The following is a 24,320-nucleotide window of genomic DNA, read 5'->3' as shown; positions in this document are numbered from 1 at the left end:
TAATGTCAGGCTATATATTTCCAGTCCTATATATTACACCTTTAGTTTATATTATAGGACCTTTGGCTTATATACTGTTACCTTAACTTTGTTATCTCTCAGGATATATTGTTAACTACATGTGCTTGTGTTAATCCTTTGAACACTCTTTTACTATACCCAGTGGAGTATCATTGCCTCGGAACACAGGCCGACAATAGTCATAATTCTATAATTTAAGTGAGTTACACGTGTTTTATTGACGATGATAAAAATTTGTAATGTAAATTACGCTATGCAAGCGCGCACTGAGGGACTTTATGACGTCACGAGGCCACAGCTTATTATTGCAATAAAACGCGTTACACGTACGCTAGAGAGTTGGTTCTTCCGGCGATACGATTCTTTACCAGTTTGTCACAGCTGATTTAAATCTTAGCCAAATTGGAGACTACAAATTTTTCAGTTAACTGGTCCTTTAAACTTGTTACTTATCAGAATCAACAAAACTTCCACACAGATAAATCGTATATAATAGTAATACTCAGTTGATGATTATTTCTTTTTTGTTGGTTGGTACTATTTCGTGGATGTTTTGAGCTGTTCAGATTAGCAGTCAAGCAGTCATAACTTTGAGTGTACTACTCCAAACTGCCTAGTCATACTCAAAACTTTATTAATTTATCCCAGCCCTCTTGGAAGCAACAGCCTTTAAAACTGACAATTAAACCATGTTTGTTTAAGCTTTAAACATACTAGCAGGAACCCGTATAATATAACCCTAAATGGTGTCAAGACTCAAGAGACTAAAATAATTATTACCTATTTAATTCGCATTTTTGACACCACTTGGTGTTGGGGTCCAAAACGTACCATGCAGGACGCGCGCCGAGTTCGACAGATATTTTACGAGTATCACCCGTTAAGGTTTTTGCGGAAAGTCGTGGTAAAGTTGATGCCGTGGTGTCAGTAAAATGACATGGATATATATCGTCTCGCTTTAAGTTTATATAAAGTAAAAGTATACAAATACTACTTACAGCGCAATGAGCTGCGCCGCGCATCCAATTATATAAATTCTTCTCGCAACTACATTTTCGTTCACATAGCCTTCGGCGGTCGCGTGATACTGCAAGCGAGAAACTGCAAACATTTTCGTTGACCATTGTTAATGGTCTGGCCTGGCGTGCGCTACTTCGTAGCACTTGCTATCGGGCCAAAACTAATGGTCTTCCAATGGTTGTGTGAAGCGCAGGTGACCCAAAGCGTCACCGCTGGATAGAGACCCTGGATCTGCCTGTAGCAGCCAGAACCTCGAAAAAGGGCTACCCCGTTGGTGCCCTTTTCCAGTACCACATCGAACAGCAAGATGAAGCCTCTCCACAACAAGTACTATCCTGATACCTCCTCGTGGTGAAGACTGGAAACTGGATGAACAGTGGTGATCTCCAGGCTAAAGGCAGCGAAGGGCGACGGGAGGCTCACTGACCCCCGCGGATTTCAATTATTGGATCACATAATTGTCTCCTAACTCTAAACCTCAAGAGAAGAGAGGTGCAGAGAATCAGTGACTATCCCGGCTGTGGAGTGAACAGTAGCTAAAGAGGTATTGGCCGTTTGCCTCTGACCTTGTTTCTATGACCCAGGTAAACTGGACCACGCTCTGGTAACAGGATCGGCCCCCCATGCCTGGGGTAACGAGGTAGTCAGGGGGAAGGTTAGCTCCCGTAAAAGTGGAGCCTTGGCTCACACTCTAATCTCCCTAAGCTTTGGGACAAAAGTGTATAGTCATTTACTGGAATTGGTGAAGAAAGAAGGAATAATACAACGACAGGACATCATCACAAAACCCACTCTTACTGATTAGTAGCAACAAGTGTTCTAGCGGAAGTTGTTACTCACGTGGCCAAGATGGATAAGTCATTTAACGCTCAAGTGGCGCCCGGCGTTAAGTAGGTGTCTCACTTCGCCTGATGTGCAGGGGACTGCGCATGAGACACCAGCCATTGAAAAGTTTGATGATGTCTTATAATAACACTAGGGTTAAAGTCCCTACCACTGATTTAGATGTCGGAGGGGACCGGATTGATGACTCTCTCACCCTAAAACTCCCTAGGAGAGGGGTGACAGATGATATGCCGGCACCTTCACCCGGCACAAAAAATAACATAAAACAACAAAAAAAGGATGGGGATGCATTGGTTTCTTGTAGTGAGGTAGCTCTAGTAGGGACATTTAATGTCCGAACTGCTAGAGAAGGTTACAAGCGCCTTGAACTCGTGACTCAGTTTCTGGAGAGTGGCATGGAGATCCTTGGGATCCAAGAACATAGGATTGTCCACCAGGAACCGATCAAGATCGAAAAGTTCAAGGAGGGGGTTAGCTTGGTAACTGTTTCAGCATGGAGGAATGGAGCAGGAGCAGCCACTGGTGGAGTGGGCTTTCTGCTGACTAGAAGAGCATACAGCGCAATCAGCCTCATTAAACCCTATGGCTCAAGGGTGCTGACTATCTCTTTCAACGGAAATCCCAGACTCACAACTATAACTGCCTATAGTCCTACCGAGGCAGCACTAGTTGAAGAAGCGGAGGATTTCCATAACACCCTTAGACAGGCTATGAATGATGTGCCAGCGCACCACCTGCTGATCACAGAGGGAGATATGAACGCCCGGCTTGGAAAGGAGAGTGAAGAAGATTCCCGTTGGTACTTTCATACTCGTACCAATCGGAATGGAGAGCTACTGAGAGACACTGCCCTGGAGTGTGATATGGAAATTACCAATATCCGCTTCAGAAAGAAGGTCAACAAGAGGTGGACCTTCTTATCCGATGGGACACTTAACAAAGGTCAGATTGACTATATCCTCATACGGCGGAAGTGGAAAAACTCATTAAAGAACACTGAAGTTTACAACACTTTTCAGTCGTTGGGATCTGATCACAGAGTTGTAGTGTGTAAGATCAAATAAAAGTTAGCTTTAGGAAAGGACACAGGCCTCCGAAAAAAGTTAACTATGATTATAGTGCCCTGAAGTCGGATGGTGAGCTTCAAAAAAAGTATGCAATTGAAGTTCGGAATAGATTCTCTGGCCTGGTAGAGAAGGATGATGGGGCCACTGAAAGCTACGGGAAGCTTATGGTTGCTATTGAGGCGGCAAACAAGAGCCTTCTGCCAAAGAAGACTCGACAAAAGCAGATTGACCCCTCAAGTGACCCAAGAGTGGACAGTGCAAGGAGGGGACTGTTCTTGGCCAAGGACCAATACCATCAGGAGCCTTGTGAGGAGAAGAGAGAGGAAGTCGCCACTAAAAAGGATTTGTTAAAGGCCTGCTACAAAGAGGTAGAGGAGGAGATCCTGAAAGGAAAGATCAGGAAAGTTGAGGATACTGCTGATCGTTGTAAGAACAAGGAAAGCTGGAAGCTTGTCAACGATATTTCAGGGAGGACAAATCCCAGCTGTGGACTCGTGGAAGGGGGCAGCTCAACAGAACGTCTTGAGAACTGGAGGAAGCACTTCTCTGGGTTACTTGGACAGCCACCCACAGTCCCTGACAATAGCATTCCGATCAGGAATATACACCCTCCACTGAATATAGAGGATGGCCCGTTCACCATTGAGGAACTACGTCTTGCCAAAAAGCAGATAGTAGAAGGCAAAGCTTATGGTGATGATGGTATCTCACCTGAAGTGATGAAGAGGGTGGACATCGATGACGTCATCCTGAAGTTCTGCAACGATGCATTATGTGATGGTCTCATGCCCGATCAATGGAAGCTCAGCAATATTGTTCCTGTGCCAAAGAAAGGGGACCTCACTAAGACCGACAACTACAGAGGAATATCTCTGACATCGATAGTCAGTAAAACTCTGAACAAAATGTTGCTGAACAGGATGAAGCCAAGTCTTGAGGAAGTTTTAAGGGACAACCAGAATGGCTTTAGACCTGGGCGCTCTACAACATCGCACATCCTTGCTCTACGAAGAATTATGGAGGGTGCTAGAGCCAAAAATCTCAAGGCCACCATGGTTTTCATTGATTTCAAAAAGGCGTTCGATAGTGTGCATAGAGGTTTGCTGTTGTGAATTGTAATATAATGATTATTAACCATTTCTATCCTTAGCCTAGGATTCAAGTCCAAGTTATAACAAGTGTATCAATTCTCTGAAGAACTCACGAATTATAGATAGAATACCAAAACATAACAATGGCGACGCGGATGTATGACCAGAAATTGACCACCAACATCGGATCCAACATCAGGTTGTGGTTCACCCAATTCGAAGTGTTCGTTAATCACCAGCGAGCTATCGTAGAGCCAGTGATTGAAGTTGTACCGGAGAACCTGAACGCAGATGTAGAGGCAAGAACCGCCTGGACTACAGAGCGAGACAGGAGAAACGACCGGAATGTACAGCTACAGTGGACTCAGATGCTGATAGTATCAATGGACGCAGCAATGTTCAAAAAAGCGTACCACTTCGCAAAACCAGAGGATATAATCACAACGGAGTACAAAGTAATAAAACAGAAACTTTGTAACCATTACTCACCAAAACCAACTAAATTCGCTCAACGATACGCCTTCACCCGAATCTTTCAAGTGAAAGGAGAGCGTGTGGCAGAATATGTCGAAAGACTAACCGAAACTGCCATGGACTGTGAATTTGAGAACGAGTTGGAATCGAGAATGCTGGACCAATTCATAGCTGGACTGAGTGATGAAAGCGTGAAAGCGAAACTCCTGAAGAAAACAGATTTAACATTAGCAACAGCGAGAGAGCATGTAGCAACTTTAGAGAAATCTGTGGAAGAAGCTCAATATATGTCGAAAAATAGTGTTACTGTCAGAAACAGTGGAACTTCTGGAACTGTGAATAAGGTTTCGGATAGGAAATCAAAGCATTTCAGAAAAGAAAGTAGTTTAAAACCAAGAGGAGAAATGTACTGTGAAAAGTGTACATTGCGCAGTCATAACACAAGGGACTGTAAAACAGTATGCAGGAAGTGCAAAGAGAAGTACCACATTGCTAGAAACTGCACGGGTACCAAGAAGAACTATAAGTACAGAAAAGGTGATAAATCTCACCATGTTGAAGAATCTTCCGAGACCGATGAGAATGACGAGAGCGACGTCGAGATAGCTTTTGTTTGTGTTGAGGAGAAATCAGTAGATATGTTTAGAGTGAGAGAAAGTGAAAACGAATTGATTGAAATTGACAAATTTGATTATTCGAAGTTATTACCCTCTGATGATTATTCTGAATTTGACACAGTTATTGAGTATGATGATTCAAATTTAGATGCTTGTGATGACTCTTCTTCTATAGAATTGATTGACAATCAAGAGATTGTTGAATTCAATTGTAACCATACTTCCTCAGAAAAACTGTTAGTGCCAGTGAAACTAAATGGACGAGATTTGAACATGGAATTTGACTCCGGATCAAGCGTAAGTATTGTTAGTTGTAATGTGTTGTCTAAGGTAGGATTAGATTTACTTCCTCTTATACCTTCGGCAAAAAGACTGAGAGCAGCGAACAATGAGAGACTACCAGTGATGGCGAAAGCACAAGTCGACGTAGAATTCAATGGAAAGATGATTCCAAAACTAGACTTATTCATTGTGGAAGGAAAATGTCCATCATTAATGGGACAATCTTGGATAACCAGATTTTTAGGAGATGACTGGTTGGAGACAACACTGAAGAGATCAAAGACTGCTATTTCTTCTTGTTTTGATTTTTCCCCATGTGTAAGTAAGTCTGTGAATGTTAGTAATGTCCATGTTAGTCCTGTCGAAGTCCAGTCCTGTGTGTCCCTTTTACCTCTTAGTCAGAGACCCTCAGAGAGGGGTGAACAAAGACCCTCAGAGAGGGGTGATCAAAGAACCATGAACGAGGGAACAGTCACACAGAAGAAAGAAGTTCAGAAACCTTTGAGAAGTTTAGACGAGCTGAAAATCAGTCCTATTTTTGAAGAAGGACTGGGGCTCATCAAAGGAGCAATGGCAAAACTAGTGCTGAAAGAAGATGCTCAACCAAAATCGTTGGGTGTGAGACCTTTGCCGTACGCGAAAAAGGATCAAGTAGGGAAAGAGCTGACAAGAATGTTGAACGAGGGAACACTAACCAAGGTAGAGGGAGCAAGCCCTTGGGGAACACCTATAGTCCCCGTGTTCAAAGGAGAAAAGACTCGTATATGTGGCTCGTATAACCTTACTTTGAATCCTGCTATGGCAGCACAGCAGTACCCACTGCCGTCTATAGAAGAGTGCCTGAACAAAGTAACGGGAGGACAGCAGTTTACAAAACTAGACGTTAGAGCTGCATACAATAACATCCCAATCAGGAAAGAAGACAGAATACTGACAACGATTAACACCCATTTAGGACAGTTATTGTGGAATCGTTTACCCTACGGTATTTCTCCAGCAGCAGCCATTTTTCAAGAGACCATAGATCAGACATTGGCAGGGATACCAATGTGTTGTTGCAGAGTGGACGACATCCTCGTTTCCGGAAAGGACAGAGAGGAACACCTGAGAATACTCAACGAAGTTATTGGCCGATTGGAAAACCAAGGATACAGATGCAAGATGGAAAAGTCAGAATTCTTGAAAGACTCTGTGATTTACCTAGGACATGAGGTAAACAAAGACGGGATCAGACCCGTTAAGTCGAAAGTGGAAGATATGCTAAACATGAGAGCACCACGATCAGTAGAAGAATTAGTATCATTCTTGTCAGGAGTGAACTACTACAGGAGGTATCTATCAAATATGTCACAGATTGTTGCTCCATTAGATGAACTCAGAAAGAAAGGAGTAGAATGGAAGTGGACAAAGAGACAACAAGAAGCTTGGAAGAATTTAAAGGAACTACTTAGCTCGGATGTAGTGCTGACTTTGTACGATCCTAAGAAACCGCTGAAACTTGACACTGACGCCTCTCCGACCGGATTGGGTGCAGTACTGTCACATACAATGCCCGATGGATCAGAACGTCCAATCGAGTATATTTCAAGGACTTTAACTGCAGCGGAAAAGAACTACGCACAAATCGACCGTGAAGCAGCAGCGATTTTGTGGGCTGTTAAACGTTTCCATTTGTACCTGTATGGAAGGAAGTTTAAATTGATAACCGACAACCAGCCACTAGTACACATCTTCAGCAAAAACAAGCAACTGTCAGTCATGACCGCAGCAAGATTAACCAGATGGTCATTATTTCTCATGGATTACGACTATGATATCTGCTACAGATCAACCAAAGCCCATGGGAACGCTGACATGTTATCGAGACTACCAAGACCACACACCCCAGAAGATGAAAAGGAAACAGAAAACGATTGGGTACAGAGTGTGGATATAGAAAATACAGGATTAACGGCTAAAAACATCGAATCACATACCAGGAAGGACCCTGTCTTATCGAAAGTTCTACACTACGTGAAGAATGGATGGTCAGATAGAGAAACAAATTTCACAAATGAAATGACCGCTTATTGGAATCGGAGAAACGACATTTCAATAGAAAACGGATGTTTGACATGGGGTTGCAGAGTTATCATTCCAGTTAAGTTAAGGACTACGGTATTGGAGATGTTACACGCAACACACCTAGGTATCAGCAGGATGAAAACATTAGCACGATCTTACGTATATTGGCCGTTAATAAACTCAGAGATCGAGCAAATAGCTAACACGTGCACAACATGTGGGAAACATGGGAAGAGTTTACCAAGTTTGATTGAACACCCATGGACCAGACCATCAATGCCTTGGCAAAGAGTCCACATTGATTACGCTGGACCATTTCTCAACAGCATGTGGTTAGTAGTTTATGACGCTCATTCACGTTGGCCTGAAGTGGTAAAGATGAACAATAACACCACATCATCAGCAACGATCAGAGCTTTGAGAACCATTTTCAGTAGATTCGGACTACCGTTTGTTATAGTGAGTGACAACGGAACAAACTTTACTTCACAGGAATTCGAAGATTTCTTGCAGAGGAACAACATACACCACTTAAAGACAGGAACGTATCACCCAAAAATTAATGGATGCTGTGAGAGATTTGTAGGAACATTCAAAGACGCGATGAAAAAGATGTATGAAAATTGTAAAGATGTCGACAAGAATCTAGCAAATTTCTTAGTTAACTACAGAATCACTCCGCACAGCGTTACTGGGATACCACCGTCTGAAGCACTATTTAAGAAGCTCTATGTAAGAACAAGGTTGAATCACGTATTTCCGGCAGATCGTGAAACGTCTGAAAGATTGAACGTGGATAAAGAACAGGAAATACTGAATGCCAGCAGAATCAGAAACCGCCAGTTTGAAGACAAGCAGAAAGTATATGTGCAACCACAAAACAAAGACACTTGGAGTCAAGGAGAAATTCAACGAAGAATCGGGAACTCTAACATGTACGAAGTTATGTTTGACGGAAGAAACGTGATTAAACACGCAGACCATATCAAGCAAAGATCAGTTTCGGTACTACAACAAGCAGAGACGTCGGAAAATGACAATTCTCCAGAGACTGAATGTTTTACTTTACCTAATTCTAGTACGGTTGTGTCGTCAGAACAATTAACTGAAGTTGATTTACCTAACACACCTCTCAGAACGAACGAACCAGAGTTAACTAACAATAACCCCAGTTCAGGTGAAGCACAAGAAACTAACCAAACTCGCAGGTCAGAGCGATTAGCTCTAAAACCTAAACAATCTTATGAAAAATATCGTTAAGATCAAACGTTAAGATTTTACACACAATTGTTTTCGAGTATTACACGAATTTTATACGGTGAATTTTTATACAATATGTACAGTTAACTGAATATTGACAAGTCAGAGTAAGAAATCTGAGAAGGACATTGTTTTTTTTAATAATTTTGTTTCGTATAATTTAAGCATCGTGCATTTTTTAAACCAGAATTGATTGATTATTTCGGGATCGAAAACTTTAAATGTTCACGTATTTGAATGACAGAAGAGAGAGGAAGGATTTTATGGAACGCGCTAAACGTTTTAAATTTTATAAAGTAATTTATGTCCAGTATTTTTATGCGCGCTGTTTTGAATCTAACACGAGGTATTGAAAGATGAAGGAGGAATGTTGTGAATTGTAATATAATGATTATTAACCATTTCTATCCTTAGCCTAGGATTCAAGTCCAAGTTATAACAAGTGTATCAATTCTCTGAAGAACTCACGAATTATAGATAGAATACCAAAACATAACATTTGCTCATAAAGATATTGAAAGCATATGGCATACCAGAAGCCATAGTGCGGCTCATTGAAGAAACGCATTGATGGCTGCTACACTAGAATGCTAAGGATGGCACTTAATGTGGATTGGAAGCAGCGAAAAACATAAAAGAAGTCTATGGCAACCTACCGAGAGCAACCATGAAGATCCAAGAGCGCAGGATGCGACTAGCAGGCCATATCCACCGGCACCCAGAACTAATCGCAAACCGCTTGCTACTCTGGGAACCAACTCATGGGGCGCGGAGTAGGGGGAGACCAGCCATGACCTATGTTGATAGCCTACGAGCTGACACGGGTCTCAACGACACTGGAGAAATGGGCGGACTTATGGCGGATAGAGTTTTATGGAGACAGCGCATCAATACTCGGACACTGAAGCCGCCTTAAGTCAAGTTAAGTCAGTCAAAACTAATATTTCGAGAAGAAAGCGGCGCACGAAAGTTGACGGATGTTACTCGTCTAAATTTCTTCGAAGTAGCTACTTCGAAGAAATTTAGACGAGTAACATCCGTCAACATTTTCGTTAACCCAGCCCGATATTTATTAGATCGAAGAATGCATTGACAATGTCAATCCTTCACAGCTCGGCGTGACCCAGTGATACATTTTGCCGATCTAGATTAACGAAGATAAGTTTAACAAAAATCAAAAATGTGGTTGACGGATGTTACTCGTTTAAATTCCTTCGAAGTAGCGCACGCCGCTTTCTTCTCGGAATGGCCCGAGACAAGCCCAGCAAAAGTTACTGGCTGGTGGTGGTACTACATAGTATGTACATACTACTACTAGACTTGGTTTAATTTAAACAGACGGCTTGACCTCGCGCGCGACATTAAGCATGATTTGCACGCATGTCGCATTCCAATGTTGGAGCAGCTTATACATTATAGCACGTAACACAATTCAGCCAATCAGAGTACAGAAATCCGTTGGAGGACTTCGCCGCTTCGCGCGACGTGCCGCGCAAACTAGCATTCTGGAAATTTAAGACAACTACGTTGTCTTAAATTTTCCAGTAGTGCATCGCGCTACAACAGCTACAGACAACTGCAAGCAAAAAAGCTTTGGGCAAAAGCTTTCAAGATTTGGAAGAGGGCGCGCGCTGCTTCGAAGAAAATAAAACGTGTATGGTGTAGCGCATGCAGCCGGCGCTCTTTCCAAATTGCACGCCAATCCCGGTGCGCGGCCGGCGCTCTTTTTACCTGGCACATCAATCCCAATATGCACGGTTCATTTTTCGAGATTCTATATGTATAATGCGAATGAAGCAAGAATAGATTAGCAAGCTAGGTTAGCGAGCTGCAAAAGACTAGCAAGCTAGGTTACCTGTAGTAGAGGCTCTTACGGGCATTGTTTGCTCGATACGCTAGGGACCCCAGATACACCTTACTAGACGTATTTTTGACCGTAGAATCGATTAAAAGTGGTTTAAAGATGATTGGACTGACTTTTTGGGGGTAAAATTGCAAAAAAACCGATTTTTGGGCAAAAAATAGGCCAAAAAACCATGTTTTTTGATATTTTGAACAAGTTAATTTTGTTGGCATGTCGGCAAAACTTGCATGGAGATAGCTAAAACACAGCCGCACAAGATGATATAAAAATTTGAAAAATCCCTCTTTTTTTGGGGGTAAAAATCCAAAAAAGTGGTAAAAATTCTGACTTTTTTGCTTGAAGTTCAAAGTTTGAATAATTTTTTGCAGTTGTATTAAATCAACCCAAAAATAGTCACATCGTGTTTGCCTAAATTTTTCCTTTCCGAGAAGTACCCACTTCATATACTTTATCGAAATTTGAATATTGTCACTCCGCAAGCGTTTTTGCCAAATTTTCGACGCGCACTACGCGCAAAAGCATTTAGTTGTTATCAATTGGCACCTGCGCGTTCATCATAAATTTCAAACAGCTATAACTCAGCGAGATTATGTCCGTTCTAGCTCATATTTTCACACCAAATAGAAAATAATGTGATCTTATTCCTGACAAAATATGAATATAATTACTTTATTTGCCTTAGAGTAATAGACTGTCAAAGTTTAAAACGCGCATTGGTATAGCACGTGACTAATAAGGCCAAATTTATACTTCTTAACATATTATCGATCCTTAGGCATCATACTATTGTGTCCAATTAGCGGTTAGGTCTCTAAACTCGTAGCAGAAAACACGTCTTTTTGCCCGTAAGAGCCTCTACTACTGGGGATCCCAGGCTATAAGTATCATGTTCATAACACATAAACAATAGATATTCGGTGGAATGACAAACTCACTGCCGCCCAGTAAACAAGCTAGGTAAATCGCGGCAGTATCCATTACTCCACGCGGCAAACGCTATTTCATATTCAATATTTAATTCAAATTGATTTAATTTTAACAAACTCAGGTATCGCGTTACCTGGGGATCTCAGGCTATCATGTTCATAGAGATTAGGCGGAATGACAGGCTGAGCGCGGCCCAGTTAGTATCGCGACGTTAGACAAAGTAACTCTTCCCATAGAGGTAGAAAATTCTAGGGCTATGTTAATTGGTAGTTTAGAATAGTAGTCTCTTAATTTAAGTCTATCCAGCCCAAACCTACCGGTAAAGTTCTCTACCTTGCACCATACTATACTGTATATGGGATGCACTTTTTCGATGATCCATTTCTGATTACAGGAAGATTCCAAATCATTGACAGTTGTAAGTGGATAGTGTTGGTACGTCCTTACAAACGGAAAGTTGCTTGGATCACGATCACTTCACGCAATTACATCTTCATTCGACACGGAATAGATTTAAAACCGAACTATCAATATCATACAATGTACAGATTATTGTCGATTGTGGTTTCATTGATATTTGGTTTGTACTTAACTGATACAAATTTTTAAAAATTGAATGAGACAGCTTTTATGAGTCTAAAATGAAATTATTTATACTTCAGATCAATTGTACTATATGAAGTCGTCATGGCAACTGACAAGTTTTCAAACACTTTCAGCATATTTCACATATTTCAGGGCCATACTTAAAACACAAAACGGAATGTGAAGAAAAAAAAGAAAACAATAGAAAGATTATGAACGTTTCTTGCATGATCTTTTCTCAGGTAAAAATACGTTAGCAGATAAAAAGTCGTTAAAAAGAATCCTACTCCAGTTCATGGGTGACGCAACTATGGAGGGTCCGGTCGTGAAATCACGCCGTGTTTATTGTCCCGAAAGGGCTTTTTTATACGAATGAACATAAATGCAGCTAAACTAGACCGGAAATCATCTTTGATAAAATTCAAATACCTCCCTTTAAATGATAAATATTTAAACACGCTCTTGAAAACATCTGCAGCACTTTTAATTTACATGGTGGACCATCTCGCGTAAGAAATATTATTCTGACCAAATGGCAAATCATCATTCATCATCTTTTCCTTTTCCTGGAGAGGTTGTTCAGAGTTAAAAGAATTGTATAACATGATCGCAGGAAAAAAGAAGCAACAACACAACGTTCAAAATGTAACCAAATTAAAAAAACACATCCGAGGGAAGACACATTCTTTTTCGATTTCTTACTTGGAAGATTTGGTCTGGCTCTCGGAGCTTTGCCGAACTGCTTTATTATAAAGCTTCTTTAGTTGCTTCGAACCAATCGGCGTAAATTGTGACACAAACACCCACAGGTTCCTGAAGATAGAGGTAGCAGAGGGGGGAGGAGGTAGCAGAGGGGGGAGGGGGTAGCAGAGGGGGGAGGGGGTAGCAGAGGGGGGAGGAGGTAGCAGAGGGGGGAGGAGGTAGCAGAGGGGGGAGGAGGTAGCAGAAGGGGGAGGAGGTAGCAGAAGGGGGGAGGAGGTAGCAGAGGGGGGAGGAGGTAGCAGAGGGGGGAGGAGGTAGCAGAGGGGGGAGGAGGTAGCAGAGGGGGGAGGAGGTAGCAGAGGGGGGAGGAGGTAGCAGAGGGGGGAGGAGGTAGCAGAAGGGGGAGGGGGTAGCAGAAGGGGGAGGGGGTAGCAGAGGAGGGAGGAGGTAGCAGAGGGGGGAGGAGGTAGCAGAGGGGGGAGGAGGTAGCAGAGGGGGGAGGAGGTAGCAGAGGGGGAAGGAGGTAGCAGAGGGGGGAGGAGGTAGCAGAGGGGGGAGGAGGTAGCAGAGGGGGGAGGAGGTAGCAGAGGGGGGAGGAGGTAGCAGAGGGGGGAGGGGGTAGCAGAGGGGGGAGGAGGTAGCAGAGGGGGGAGGAGGTAGCAGAGGGGGGAGGAGGTAGCAGAGGGGGGAGGAGGTAGCAGAGGGGGGAGGGGGTAGCAGAGGGGGGGGGGTCCACGTTAAAAAAAGTTAAAAAAGTTAAACTAATTAATGTTAAATTTCAAAATTCAGGCTTAGAAAGTTTAACTTTTTTAACATAAATTCAAATTTGGGTTGAAATTGCAATGGAGTGAATATTCTAGACTAGTTTACTTTTAGGTCATGCGTTGGTATTTTTGTTCACTAGTCATTACATGTAGGAATATAGGAATGCCCATGACAAGAGTAAAACAGTCATATAACATAGGTACAACCGATAAATAATTGATACATTTGATCATTACAATAATAAATTATAATTCATAGAAATATAAACAGCTGATTCATAAATAATTTTTAAAAAACAACAGATTCCATTCACAGTGTCAACACTGAAAATAGGGCTATGATAATCTATATCATTAAATCTAGTGATACTAATCGTCGCGTAATGAATTAATAACTGAATAAAATTCTAATGATGTTTCATAAAAGTTATCGCTTAAACAAAGAGTCACTGTGTCACGATATTATATTACAAAATTTAAAATAGTGTCTAATGATATTTCATAAAAGTTATCGCTCAAACAATGAGTCAATTTGTCACGATATTATATTACAAAGTTAAAAAGAGTCACGTCTAATGATGTTTCAATGTAAAAGTTAACGCTCAAACAATGTGTCAATATATTATATTAAAAAATTAAAAAACAGTGTCAATGAAGTAAAAATTCGCCAATTTTTCATTACAGGTGTTACTGTAATAACGTAAATAAAAGAACTTGAGGTTCTAATTTGAAGTTACTTATATCATTTAACCTGAATATAAAAGTCTAGTCTATCATTAAAATAATTTTCACTATAGTGCAGCCGAGTCCTTATCGTCGTTCATATATTTTAGAACTTCACTTGTAATACGATTAACATCATACGGTTGAGGAATCTTCATTATATCACGACATACATCATTATTCAGTAATGAAAATAGATGTTCCTCAATAATCTCTTCCTCGGACATTCCTGATGTCCCAAGACTAGGGAGGCTACCTCTTATGGCCAAACAACTGGCTAAAAAAAGCACAAATCCTTCAGTACTGATCCTGAGATCGCTGAACTGTCACTTGAATGCAAGCAGCTGATGATTGCGAATATGCAGAACAAATTACCGACCAACAGGAAGCATGTCAAGACCAACATCAACCAGCTAAGACGTAAGATTACAAAGACTAAGAGACTCAGAGATATCAACAACCGCAGTGCTGACACACTCGTCGAAGAGGTAAACAACACAGACGACGCCCGGAGATACTTTGGAGCCTCTAAGATACTCGCCAAAGGATATGTTAGACCAGCTCTAACCGTCCACAACTCTGCTGGGAATATCGCAGGTACTAATGAGGAGAAAGCGAGGATTATTAGAAGTACTTTGAAGCTGAGTTCAACGACGCTGATGAGCCTACCCTTCCTGCCTTCCTTGACCCCCCATCTAGCCTTAACAGTCCCATCACCGTTGCAGAGATAGAGAGAGCCATCAGTAAACTCAAGTCTGGTAAAGCAGTGGGTATTGATAAAGTTCCTGGCGAGGTCATGAAAGCCCTGAACAACCCCCTCCTTCATAAAGAGCTGGCTAAAGTGTTCAACGAGTCTTTCGAGAAAAACATTCACATTGAAGCAATAGGAGCAGGCATCCTCACACCACTGGCTAAGCCTGGTAAAACTCGTGGCCCAGTTAAGTCGATACGACCATTGACCCTGCTGAATGTTTCTAGAAAGATCCTGTCACTGATAGTGCTAAACAGAATAGAGAGAGCTGTGGACAACTTCACCGGACCGTTCCAAGCTGCCTACAAAGCTGGCAGGAGCTGTGCCGACCTAGTTTGGGCACAGAGCATGCTCATATCTGTAGTAATGAAGAAGGAGTTTGAATGGAACAAAGTGAGTATCGACATGTCAGCTGCCTTCAATACCATCCGCAGAGGTACAACAATCAGACTACTAGAAGCTGCAGGATGCTCCAGAGACGACCTGAGGCTTGTACAATACCTCATGGCTAACACCACTCTAGTAGTCAGAGTGTGTTCTACTGACTCAGAGATGTTCTCTTTCAACATAGGAGCCTGCCAAGGAGACAGCACAGCTGGTAAATTGTTTACCCTCAATCTAGCTGGAGCTGTAGTGCACATAAGAGCAGTCCTCCCCTCAAGACCCAACCCTCTGATAGCCGATAACCACATGCCTCTTGAGTCCGGCTATTCAGACGATGTAGAGGAGATTGGTGAAGATATGGAGGAGTTACAGGATATCTTTCAGATCTCCAAGAATATTCTCAGTGAATGGAGTCTCTTTGTCAATGACACAAAGACACAGTTTACCAGAGTGTATTTAGAAGAAGTTGGTGCCTGTTACGAGTGGGATAATGAACTAAGAGGAAAATAGGAGTGGAGAAACGAGACGTTTCTTGGTACTAAGCTTGGATCAGAGCAGGATGTTACTAATAGAATAAATAAAGCTAACTCTGCCTTCTGGTCATTTGACAACCTGTGGTGCCAGGGATCAGAGAGGAGTCAGATAACTGAGAAGAGAAAGATCAAACTCTACGACTCACTAGTAGTATCAGTGCTCCTGTACAACTGCTGCTGCTGGGCCGTACCTCAGCATGTTCTAGAGTCTGTAGATGTTCTTCAGAGGAAGCACCTCAAGCGCATCCTACACATCTATTGGCCTAGCTCAATATCTAACAAGGCCCTCTACGCTCGTACCCAGACCAGGCCCCTTTCCGAGAGAGTGGAAAAGGCACGGTGGACAATGCTAGGTCATGTTCTACGCAGTGACAACGACACACCTGCCTACCAGTCTCTGTTATTTGCTACACTAGGATGTCAAACACTAAAGGGACGAGTGGGTAGACACATGACTAATTTGTATGATATTATTGTGAAAAAGGACCTATTTAAGAGACAAATTTATTTAAAAAATGAAGATGATTTTACCAACTTAGTGAACTTAGCAAGAGATAGAGTAGGATGGAGGAGTTTATTTACTTTGAGACATATTGAACGAATGAGTCTTCGTAAGCGTAAATAGGCCAGCACTTTACTGAGCCTCTTTAGGTGCTCTTTTGTTTATAGATGTTATTATATTATATAACTGGCTAAATGGCTCTTTAGATTATGAGAGCATCTATGTTTTGAAACAGAACTTCGATCTGGTTGTTTCACTTTCACACACCCCAATAGGTTCTTTACCTGCTTTAAGACTTCAGGGACTTCATTTTCAATATCTTCCGGGCTATCAATTACATTTAGATATTTCTTTGAATCCTGATTATTTTTTATTTCATTCAACGATCTATGCACAAGTTCCTCATCGTCACAACTTTTCAAATTGCTTGGACCTAGTGATCTAGTTAACTCTAGCATTACCGCAATGTGGGAAATAAAGGCAAAAGAATGCTTCTCTGTCACATTTGCATGGACATAATTAGTAGACAGCTTTCCTTGTATTTTTGGAATAGTTTGAATAGTTTCCGATGACAAGATTGGTTTCACTTTAGCTATTGGGCATGGCTGATGCACAGTATTCTGCACCACATCATCCGTACTCTTTGTTCCATTCTGACATTCCAGGGTAGGTAAAATACTCATCATCCGACGACGTCTTTTCTTAGATTTTAGTCTTAATACCCGCTCCATGGATCGCACAATTGATAACGTAGGACACCTGGATTTTTTTCCTCCGAAAATATTGTATATATTCTGAAGGCAAGCTTCCTCTAAAGAACACCCAAGTCTGAATAAAACCCGTTGAATTGCTTTGGCCTTGATAATCTGGCCAGGTACCATGTCGTTACACTTCCACAATTCAATTTCAAAATTCGTCCTGACCGTACATCTATCTTTAATCGTTTCGGCATCGAGCGCCTTTCTTCCGGATTTCTCCTTACAAAGTTTGTTTTTCGGCGAATCTTGTAGAAAGTTTGTTTAAAACAGTCTCTTTCTTCGCAATCACAGGCTTATCACCTTTTCCATCGTGTACTGGCAGTCTAATTGTACTCAGAGAACTTGTTGGAGGAGTATTTCTAGAGTTCAATTTGTCCCGATTTTCCTGCTGATTCTCATTCTTGATTGCATTTCCACCTTCAATGAGTCGTGTAGACAACTTGTTAAGTGCTGTTTCCTTCTTTGAATTTAACACTTTCTTGCTGCTGTTTATCTTATCAACATCAACTGGTCGTCCAATTGTGAATTTAGAATTGTCTACTGTGGGAGTTCTCGTGGTTAAATTATCAGTGTTAGCCCGCAAATGCTCCTTCTTCTTCAGACCCGTCGATGAAGATTTTTCCTTTATCGTCAATTTGCTTTGCTGTTTGTTTTGAAACCCCACGGTGGAGGTTGGCGTGTGCCGCAATTTATTGATCAATGGTTATTACATAAATGAAATTATAGAAGTCACACTAAAATATAATAATGTAAAATAAATATATTAAAATAAATGCCCTACTAAAAGTACTATATAACTAACGGTCTGCAAAACTGGTTGAAGTCGCAATTTGTAAACATGCTAATTACTATTTAATAATAATAGATAAAAAGTTTTGCGCGGCAGATGTAAATTCGGCATTGCATAATGGCAGTGAAATTAAAATGATATGTTGTTGATAAAAGATCATAGTCATTTGTCGCGAGTGATCTTTCTTTACGCGTTGTCGCTTACTAACTCGGTGCTGTAGTCTATTTGCGAGCGCCCTTCTCTTTGAGACTTTCTTAGCCCAGGTATACTATAAAGTAAGAAATTTGGCCAATTTTCATCGTCTCCTGAGCTTTGCAGCTTGAGGAGTTCGCGCTTAGCTGAATTTTTAAAGATTTCAATTGAAAAGGTAGAACTTGGAATAGTTATATCCTTACTTTGCTTTGTAATAGAGAGCATGGGTCCTTTGAAGAAAAGAGTATTTCTAAATGTTGGGCCGTTGTAAGTTGTGAACCAAGAAAGGTTATGTTCGTATGTGGAATTATAGGTGGGAATATCGTGAGGGAAAAGTTCTTTGATGGATTTAGGGAGAAGGCTTGGCATGTTCCTTACTTTGTGTAGTAGAATAAGAGCGTTTTTTACAATGACGCTATGGACTGTTAGGATATTATGCAATCTAAACGCACTTTTTGTGTGCTCCGGGGGATTGCCGTCTTTATATCTATAATTTACATATCCTGACATAACAGCTCTAATTCCCTGCTTTTGCTTGGTGAACAGAGATTCAATGTGACATTTTGAGGCAAATCCCCACACTAAAGAACAGAAATTTAGATGGGATTGGATAAGGCTTTGGAAAATGTTTAGGCGGGCTTTGATAGGTAGAAGGTGCTTTAGCTTATACATAACTCCGAGGTAGCGACCCATCTTTATTCTAACGGCCGTAATGTGTTTTTGCCAAGTGAGCTTTTCGTCTAGGATCACTCCTAAAAATCTTGCTTCAGTCTTACGTTCGATTACAGTGTTGTCAATGGACAAATTAAAGCCGCTGAAGTCGATTCTTTTTCTAGTGAAAATCATGTAACACGTCTTTTTTACATTTAAAGATAGCCCATTAACACCTACCCAATCTACAAGACGTGAAATTAGCTGATTAGCTTTTAATTGTACTTCTTCTAGGGTGGTTCCACTAATTAATATGTTTGCGTCGTCGGCATAAAGGATGAACTTTGCAAAATCACTAATTCCAGGTAGGTCGTTTATATAAATTACAAATAAGAGAGGTCCTAAAATGCTACCCTGAGGTACGCCGTAAACTATGGGCATGCTAGAAGAGCAAGTTCCGTTTAAAGTTACGTATTGAGATCGATTACAAAGGTAAGATCTAAACCATTCGTGCGCGACTCCCCTGATCCCATAATGGTCAAGCTTCTTAAGCAAGGTCTCATGATCAAGCACGTCAAAGGCTTTACTGTAATCGAGCAGGAGCAGTAGGGAAATTTGTTTCTTATTCAGAGAGTGTAGTATAGAATTTTGGGCATTGAGCAGTGCATGTTCGCACGATCTTCCTGGCCGAAATCCGTATTGATTTTCGAAAAGAGAATCGTTCTTATCTAAAAATTCTAAAACACGAGCATGCATAAGTTTCTCATAAATTTTCGAGAATGATCCCAAAAGAGAGATCGGCCTATAATTAGCTACTTCCAATTTTGAACCACCTTTGTGGATAGGAACGACTTTCGCAGTTTTTAGAGCATTTGGGAAGGTACCACTAGAGAACGAACAGTTAATGACATTAGCTAGTGCCCTGGTAAAGTTTTCGCAGCTGTTTGCAATTTTCAATGGCTCAATTTTACAATCGAGTGTGGACTTGTTCTTAAGCCCTGATATTATCTTTTGGACTTCACCGTGTGATGTAGGCTTAAGAAACATCGAGTTACTACACGAAGCCTTAAGAAAATGCTTGAAACCACCTGGGTCAAAGGTTCGACGGGCAGCGATTTGCCTCTTGATACTGGCTGCAATACCGGAGAAGTAGCCGTTAAATTTCTCAGCGACTGCCAGATCGGAGCTTATAATCGTGCCATCGTCGTCCTTCAGACGGGTGTGTCCGAACTTTTTTCTGTTACGGTTCAGGAGGCCATTGATAATTTTCCATTGACTTTTAGAGCAGTTTTGGTATTTGTCAAACATTTTTTTATAGTACTTTTCTTTGGCTAGATTCACATGTTTGTGACAAAACTTTTTCATTTTATCATACGCGTCGCAGTTTTTTTGTGATGGATTTATAGTTTTTTCAAAAAAAAGTAACTTCTTGCGGTTGCATGCCGCCTCAAGCCAGGGTAAGATCCAAGGCTTTGGGTCAGCTCTTTCGAATTTTCTTCTCGAACTGTCGCGCTTCAGGGGGTATGCAGTATTGTAGTGTTTCATGTACGTTTCATAGATGGAATTGTATTGTTCATCAGCGCACGTTGAGGAGGTAGCATCATCCCAGGTCTCACTTACAATAAGCTCTTTGAATTTAGCATGATTAGCTTCGTTAAATACACGGGCCTCTAATTTCAAGCTAGTGTTGTTGTTCTTTACACGTTGACTACGGAATCGCTCGTTCAAACTAGGTGTGGCTCCTAAACTAATGGTCGTGCTAACCGCGAGATGATCTGACATATCCAACGTCACGACATTACAACTAATAACGTTGGTCACGTGATTAGTATACACGTGATCGATAAGCGTTGCACTGTGGTCAGTTACCCTGGTAGGCTTGGAGACAGTCTGGGCAAACCCATATTTTTCTAGTAAGCTTATAAGATCCTGGCTGTAAGCGTCGGTATCGTATTTTATAAGATCAATATTTGCATCACCCAGGAAGACTATCTGCTTTCTGGAGTGTCTATCAAGACCCCTGAGCACGTTTTCAAACTTTTCAAGGAATTTTTTAGGGCTTGTGGATGGCGAGCGGTAGAAATTTACGATGATTTTTGTCTTATTTCCGTTTTTAAAATTGTTGATTTTAAGCAATTGAAATTCTCCGCAAGTAACTTCTTCTGGACTCAGATTGAGTTCGAGTTCCTGTATTTTATCGTAATCACAAACGCGTTTGTTAACATAGAGCGCAAGACCACCTCCTTTTCCAGATTTACGTGCAGGTTCTTTGATAAAGGGCTCGTAAAACTGTTCGATTTCAATGTCGTTCAGACCATTAGGAAGATTAGAAATTTTACAGTTGGTTTCATTGAGGCAGATGAGGTCAAATTTGGAGAATGTTTCCATTTCTTCTCTAAAATTTGAGATATTCTTCACGAGTGATCTAACGTTTAACGAAAGTATCTTAAATTCGCGATTGCTAGGGGTCTTGATATTATCAGGGTGTTGGTACTTACAGCTAACCAATATCTCCGATATACAATTGTTGAGATCGATTTCGCTGGAATCTATTTCATCAGTAAGTTCGCCTATTTGATTCAGTACGTGAGAACGAATATAGGGGTTAAAAGTGGGGGTTATTGTATTGTAATTATCATTAAGTTCGTAGGAAGTTACTCTATAGCCAGGTATTAGGTTTAGACAGCATGTAATACAACCAAGATAATCTTTGAGGCATTTTTTATGAACTGGTTTGTCACATACATGACAAATGAAAACATTTCTAGGAGCATAAGACCACCCGAAGCAACTTGAGCATTGTGATTTGAAACTAGGTTCAACCATTGTTCAAGATGTGTAAATACCAGATATCTGTGAATAATTAAGTAAGATATTAAATAGATAAGAGTGTATAGTATGGTGTATAGAATAGCTTGTACAGTCTAAGAATATGTATAAAATGCTAATGTGTGTGCGTGTGAATGAATGAGGAATAAACTGTGTGCTGAGAAAGCGTAAAGAAGAAAAAGAAAACTTGTTAGACCTACCTATCAAGAACTATACAGCTCTGTGTGTAGATAGAATCGTAACGTAGTCTACAATATTACAATATTACGATAGCGGTACTGATTTCAGAACTATTCTAAAGTGTTTAAAAAACTCGGGCAAGAATTCTAGTAACTTACGATAAGCTGATAAGAGCACGGGCATGACTATATATTTTTATGCGAGGGTTTTCATTATAACCATAAGATGTAAGCTATAATCCCTTAAAGATTTTGTAAAAATTTTGTGAAAATTTTGGCGCGGCAAGTATAAGTAGTAGGCTGGGGTACAGCTTTGTGAGTTTGTATTTAACCGTTAGTTACCAGGCAAGAGCGAGACAAACTCCCGCCTTAATGGCCAGTGCTTTCGAACTTTCTCGCTTCGCATAGAGAGTTTTTGAACACCGGTTTGCACCGTTGGTTTCTTAATCTTTGGAATCCTAAAAGTAGGGACAGCTCTCCTCTTGAATGAGTTGCTTGTTATTATCGCAGTAGTGATAACATCAGCAGATGATTCGTCTTCAGAATCATATTGAGTTCTAGGTTTTGATGAATCAGCAGCCCTTTTTGAAGTGTTGACAACAACTGATACGTCCTCAGTAGATGGTTCGGGTACAGGGTTTACAGCTACAGGAACCCTTCAAGCGAATGAGCGACTCTCCTGATGCCTTCGCTAAATTGCAACGTAAACATCTGTCGTATGTGAGACTTTCCATAACCCTTCCGCACTTACACCGCCAAGCCATATTATTTTGTCCTATTATATGAATGATTATATTAGTAAATTATACAATTATGTGTATATAATATATAGGTGTTTTTTTTGTAGAGTTATCAAATCAGTTACAACTACAGAAAACAATTGCAAGAGCGAGGTACTACTAGTACTAAAGGTCAACACTCAAAATTGAGTTTAATTTGGGTAATTATGTTAAAATTTGAACCGATTAGTCAGCCAAAATCTGATTTTTAATTTATGTTAAAAAAGTTAAAAAAGTTAAAGTAATTAATGTTAAATTCCAAAATCTCGATCTTAGAATTTAACTTTTTTAACGTGGACCCCCCCCAGAGGGGGGAGGAGGTAGCAGAGGGGGTAGCAGAGGGGGTAGCAGAGGGGGTAGCAGAGGGGGGAGGAGGTAGCAGAGGGGGGAGGAGGTAGCAGAGGGGGGAGGAGGTAGCAGAGGGGGGAGGAGGTAGCAGAGGGGGGAGGGGGGTAGCAGAGGGGGGAGGAGGTAGCAGAGGGGGGAGGAGGTAGCAGAGGGGGGAGGAGGTAGCAGAGGGGGGAGGGGGGTAGCAGAGGGGGGAGGAGGTAGCAGAGGGGGGAGGAGGTAGCAGAGGGGGGAGGAGGTAGCAGAGGGGGGAGGAGGTAGCAGAGGGGGGAGGAGGTAGCAGAGGGGGGGGGGGGAGGTAGCAGAGGGGGGAGGAGGTAGCTGAGGGGGATGAGGTAGCAGAGGGGGGAGGAGGTAGCAGAGGGGGGAGGAGGTAGCAGAGGGGGGAGGAGGTAGCAGAGGGGGGAGGAGGGTAGCAGAGGGGGGAGGAGGTAGCAGAGGGGGGAGGAGGTAGCAGAGGGGGGAGGAGGTAGCAGAGGGGGGAGGGGGTAGCAGAGGGGGGAGGAGGTAGCAGAGGGGGGAGGAGGTAGCAGAGGGGGGAGGAGGTAGCAGAGGGGGGAGGAGGTAGCAGAGGGGGGAGGAGGTAGCAGAGGGGGGAGGAGGTAGCAGAGGGGGGAGGAGGTAGCAGAGGGGGGAGGAGGTAGCAGAGGGGGGAGGAGGTAGCAGAGGGGGGAGGAGGTAGCAGAGGGGGGAGGAGGTAGCAGAGGGGGGAGGAGGTAGCAGAGGGGGGAGGAGGTAGCAGAGGGGGGAGGAGGTAGCAGAGGGGGGAGGAGGTAGCAGAGGGGGGAGGAGGTAGCAGAGGGGGGAGGAGGTAGCAGAGGGGGGAGGAGGTAGCAGAGGGGGGAGGAGGTAGCAGAGGGGGAGGAGGTAGCAGAGGGGGGAGGAGGTAGCAGAGGGGGGAGGAGGTAGCAGAGGGGGGAGGAGGTAGCAGAGGGGGGAGGAGGTAGCAGAGGGGGGAGGAGGTAGCAGAGGGGGGAGGAGGTAGCAGAGGGGGGAGGAGGTAGCAGAGGGGGGAGGAGGTAGCAGAGGGGGGAGGAGGTAGCAGAGGGGGGAGGGGGTAGCAGAGGGGGGAGGAGGTAGCAGAGGGGGTAGCAGAGGAGGGGTAGCAGAGGGGGGAGGAGGTAGCAGAGGGGGGAGGAGGTAGCAGAGGGGGGAGGAGGTAGCAGAGGGGGGAGGAGGTAGCAGAGGGGGGAGGGGGTAGCAGAGGGGGGAGGAGGTAGCAGAGGGGGGAGGAGGTAGCAGAGGGGGGAGGAGGTAGCAGAGGGGGGGAGGGGGTAGCAGAGGGGGGAGGAGGTAGCAGAGGGGGGAGGAGGTAGC

General features: G+C 42.5%; 2 protein-coding genes across 5 annotated transcripts in view; one reads left to right on the top strand and one right to left on the bottom strand.

Moving 5' to 3' along the window:
* Positions 1-2,282: 2,282 nt before the first annotated feature.
* LOC134815564 (craniofacial development protein 2-like) lies at positions 2,283-2,951 on the top strand. Its single transcript, XM_063824103.1, has one exon. It carries the CDS (start codon positions 2,283-2,285, stop codon positions 2,949-2,951), a length of 669 nt encoding a protein of 222 aa, XP_063680173.1.
* Positions 2,952-12,159: 9,208 nt separating this feature from the next.
* Positions 12,160-24,320, bottom strand: part of LOC134814802 (chromodomain-helicase-DNA-binding protein 1-like) — a 29,262-nt gene continuing 17,101 nt past the window's right edge. For all 4 annotated transcript variants that reach the window (XM_063823077.1, XM_063823075.1, XM_063823076.1 and 1 more), the window contains exons 26-27: positions 12,821-12,931; positions 12,160-12,684 (exon numbers count right to left, since the gene is read on the bottom strand). In XM_063823077.1, coding sequence (XP_063679147.1) covers positions 12,669-12,684; positions 12,821-12,931 — 127 coding nt within the window. In that variant the 3' untranslated portion in view covers positions 12,160-12,668. The remainder of the gene's footprint in view (positions 12,685-12,820; positions 12,932-24,320) is intronic.

The sequence above is a fragment of the Bolinopsis microptera genome, chromosome 5 (assembly GCF_026151205.1).
Source record: "Bolinopsis microptera isolate Bmic1 chromosome 5, MBARI_Bmic_1.0, whole genome shotgun sequence".
Classification (NCBI taxonomy): domain Eukaryota; kingdom Metazoa; phylum Ctenophora; class Tentaculata; order Lobata; family Bolinopsidae; genus Bolinopsis; species Bolinopsis microptera.
This window is presented reverse-complemented; position numbering and strand designations above follow the sequence as displayed.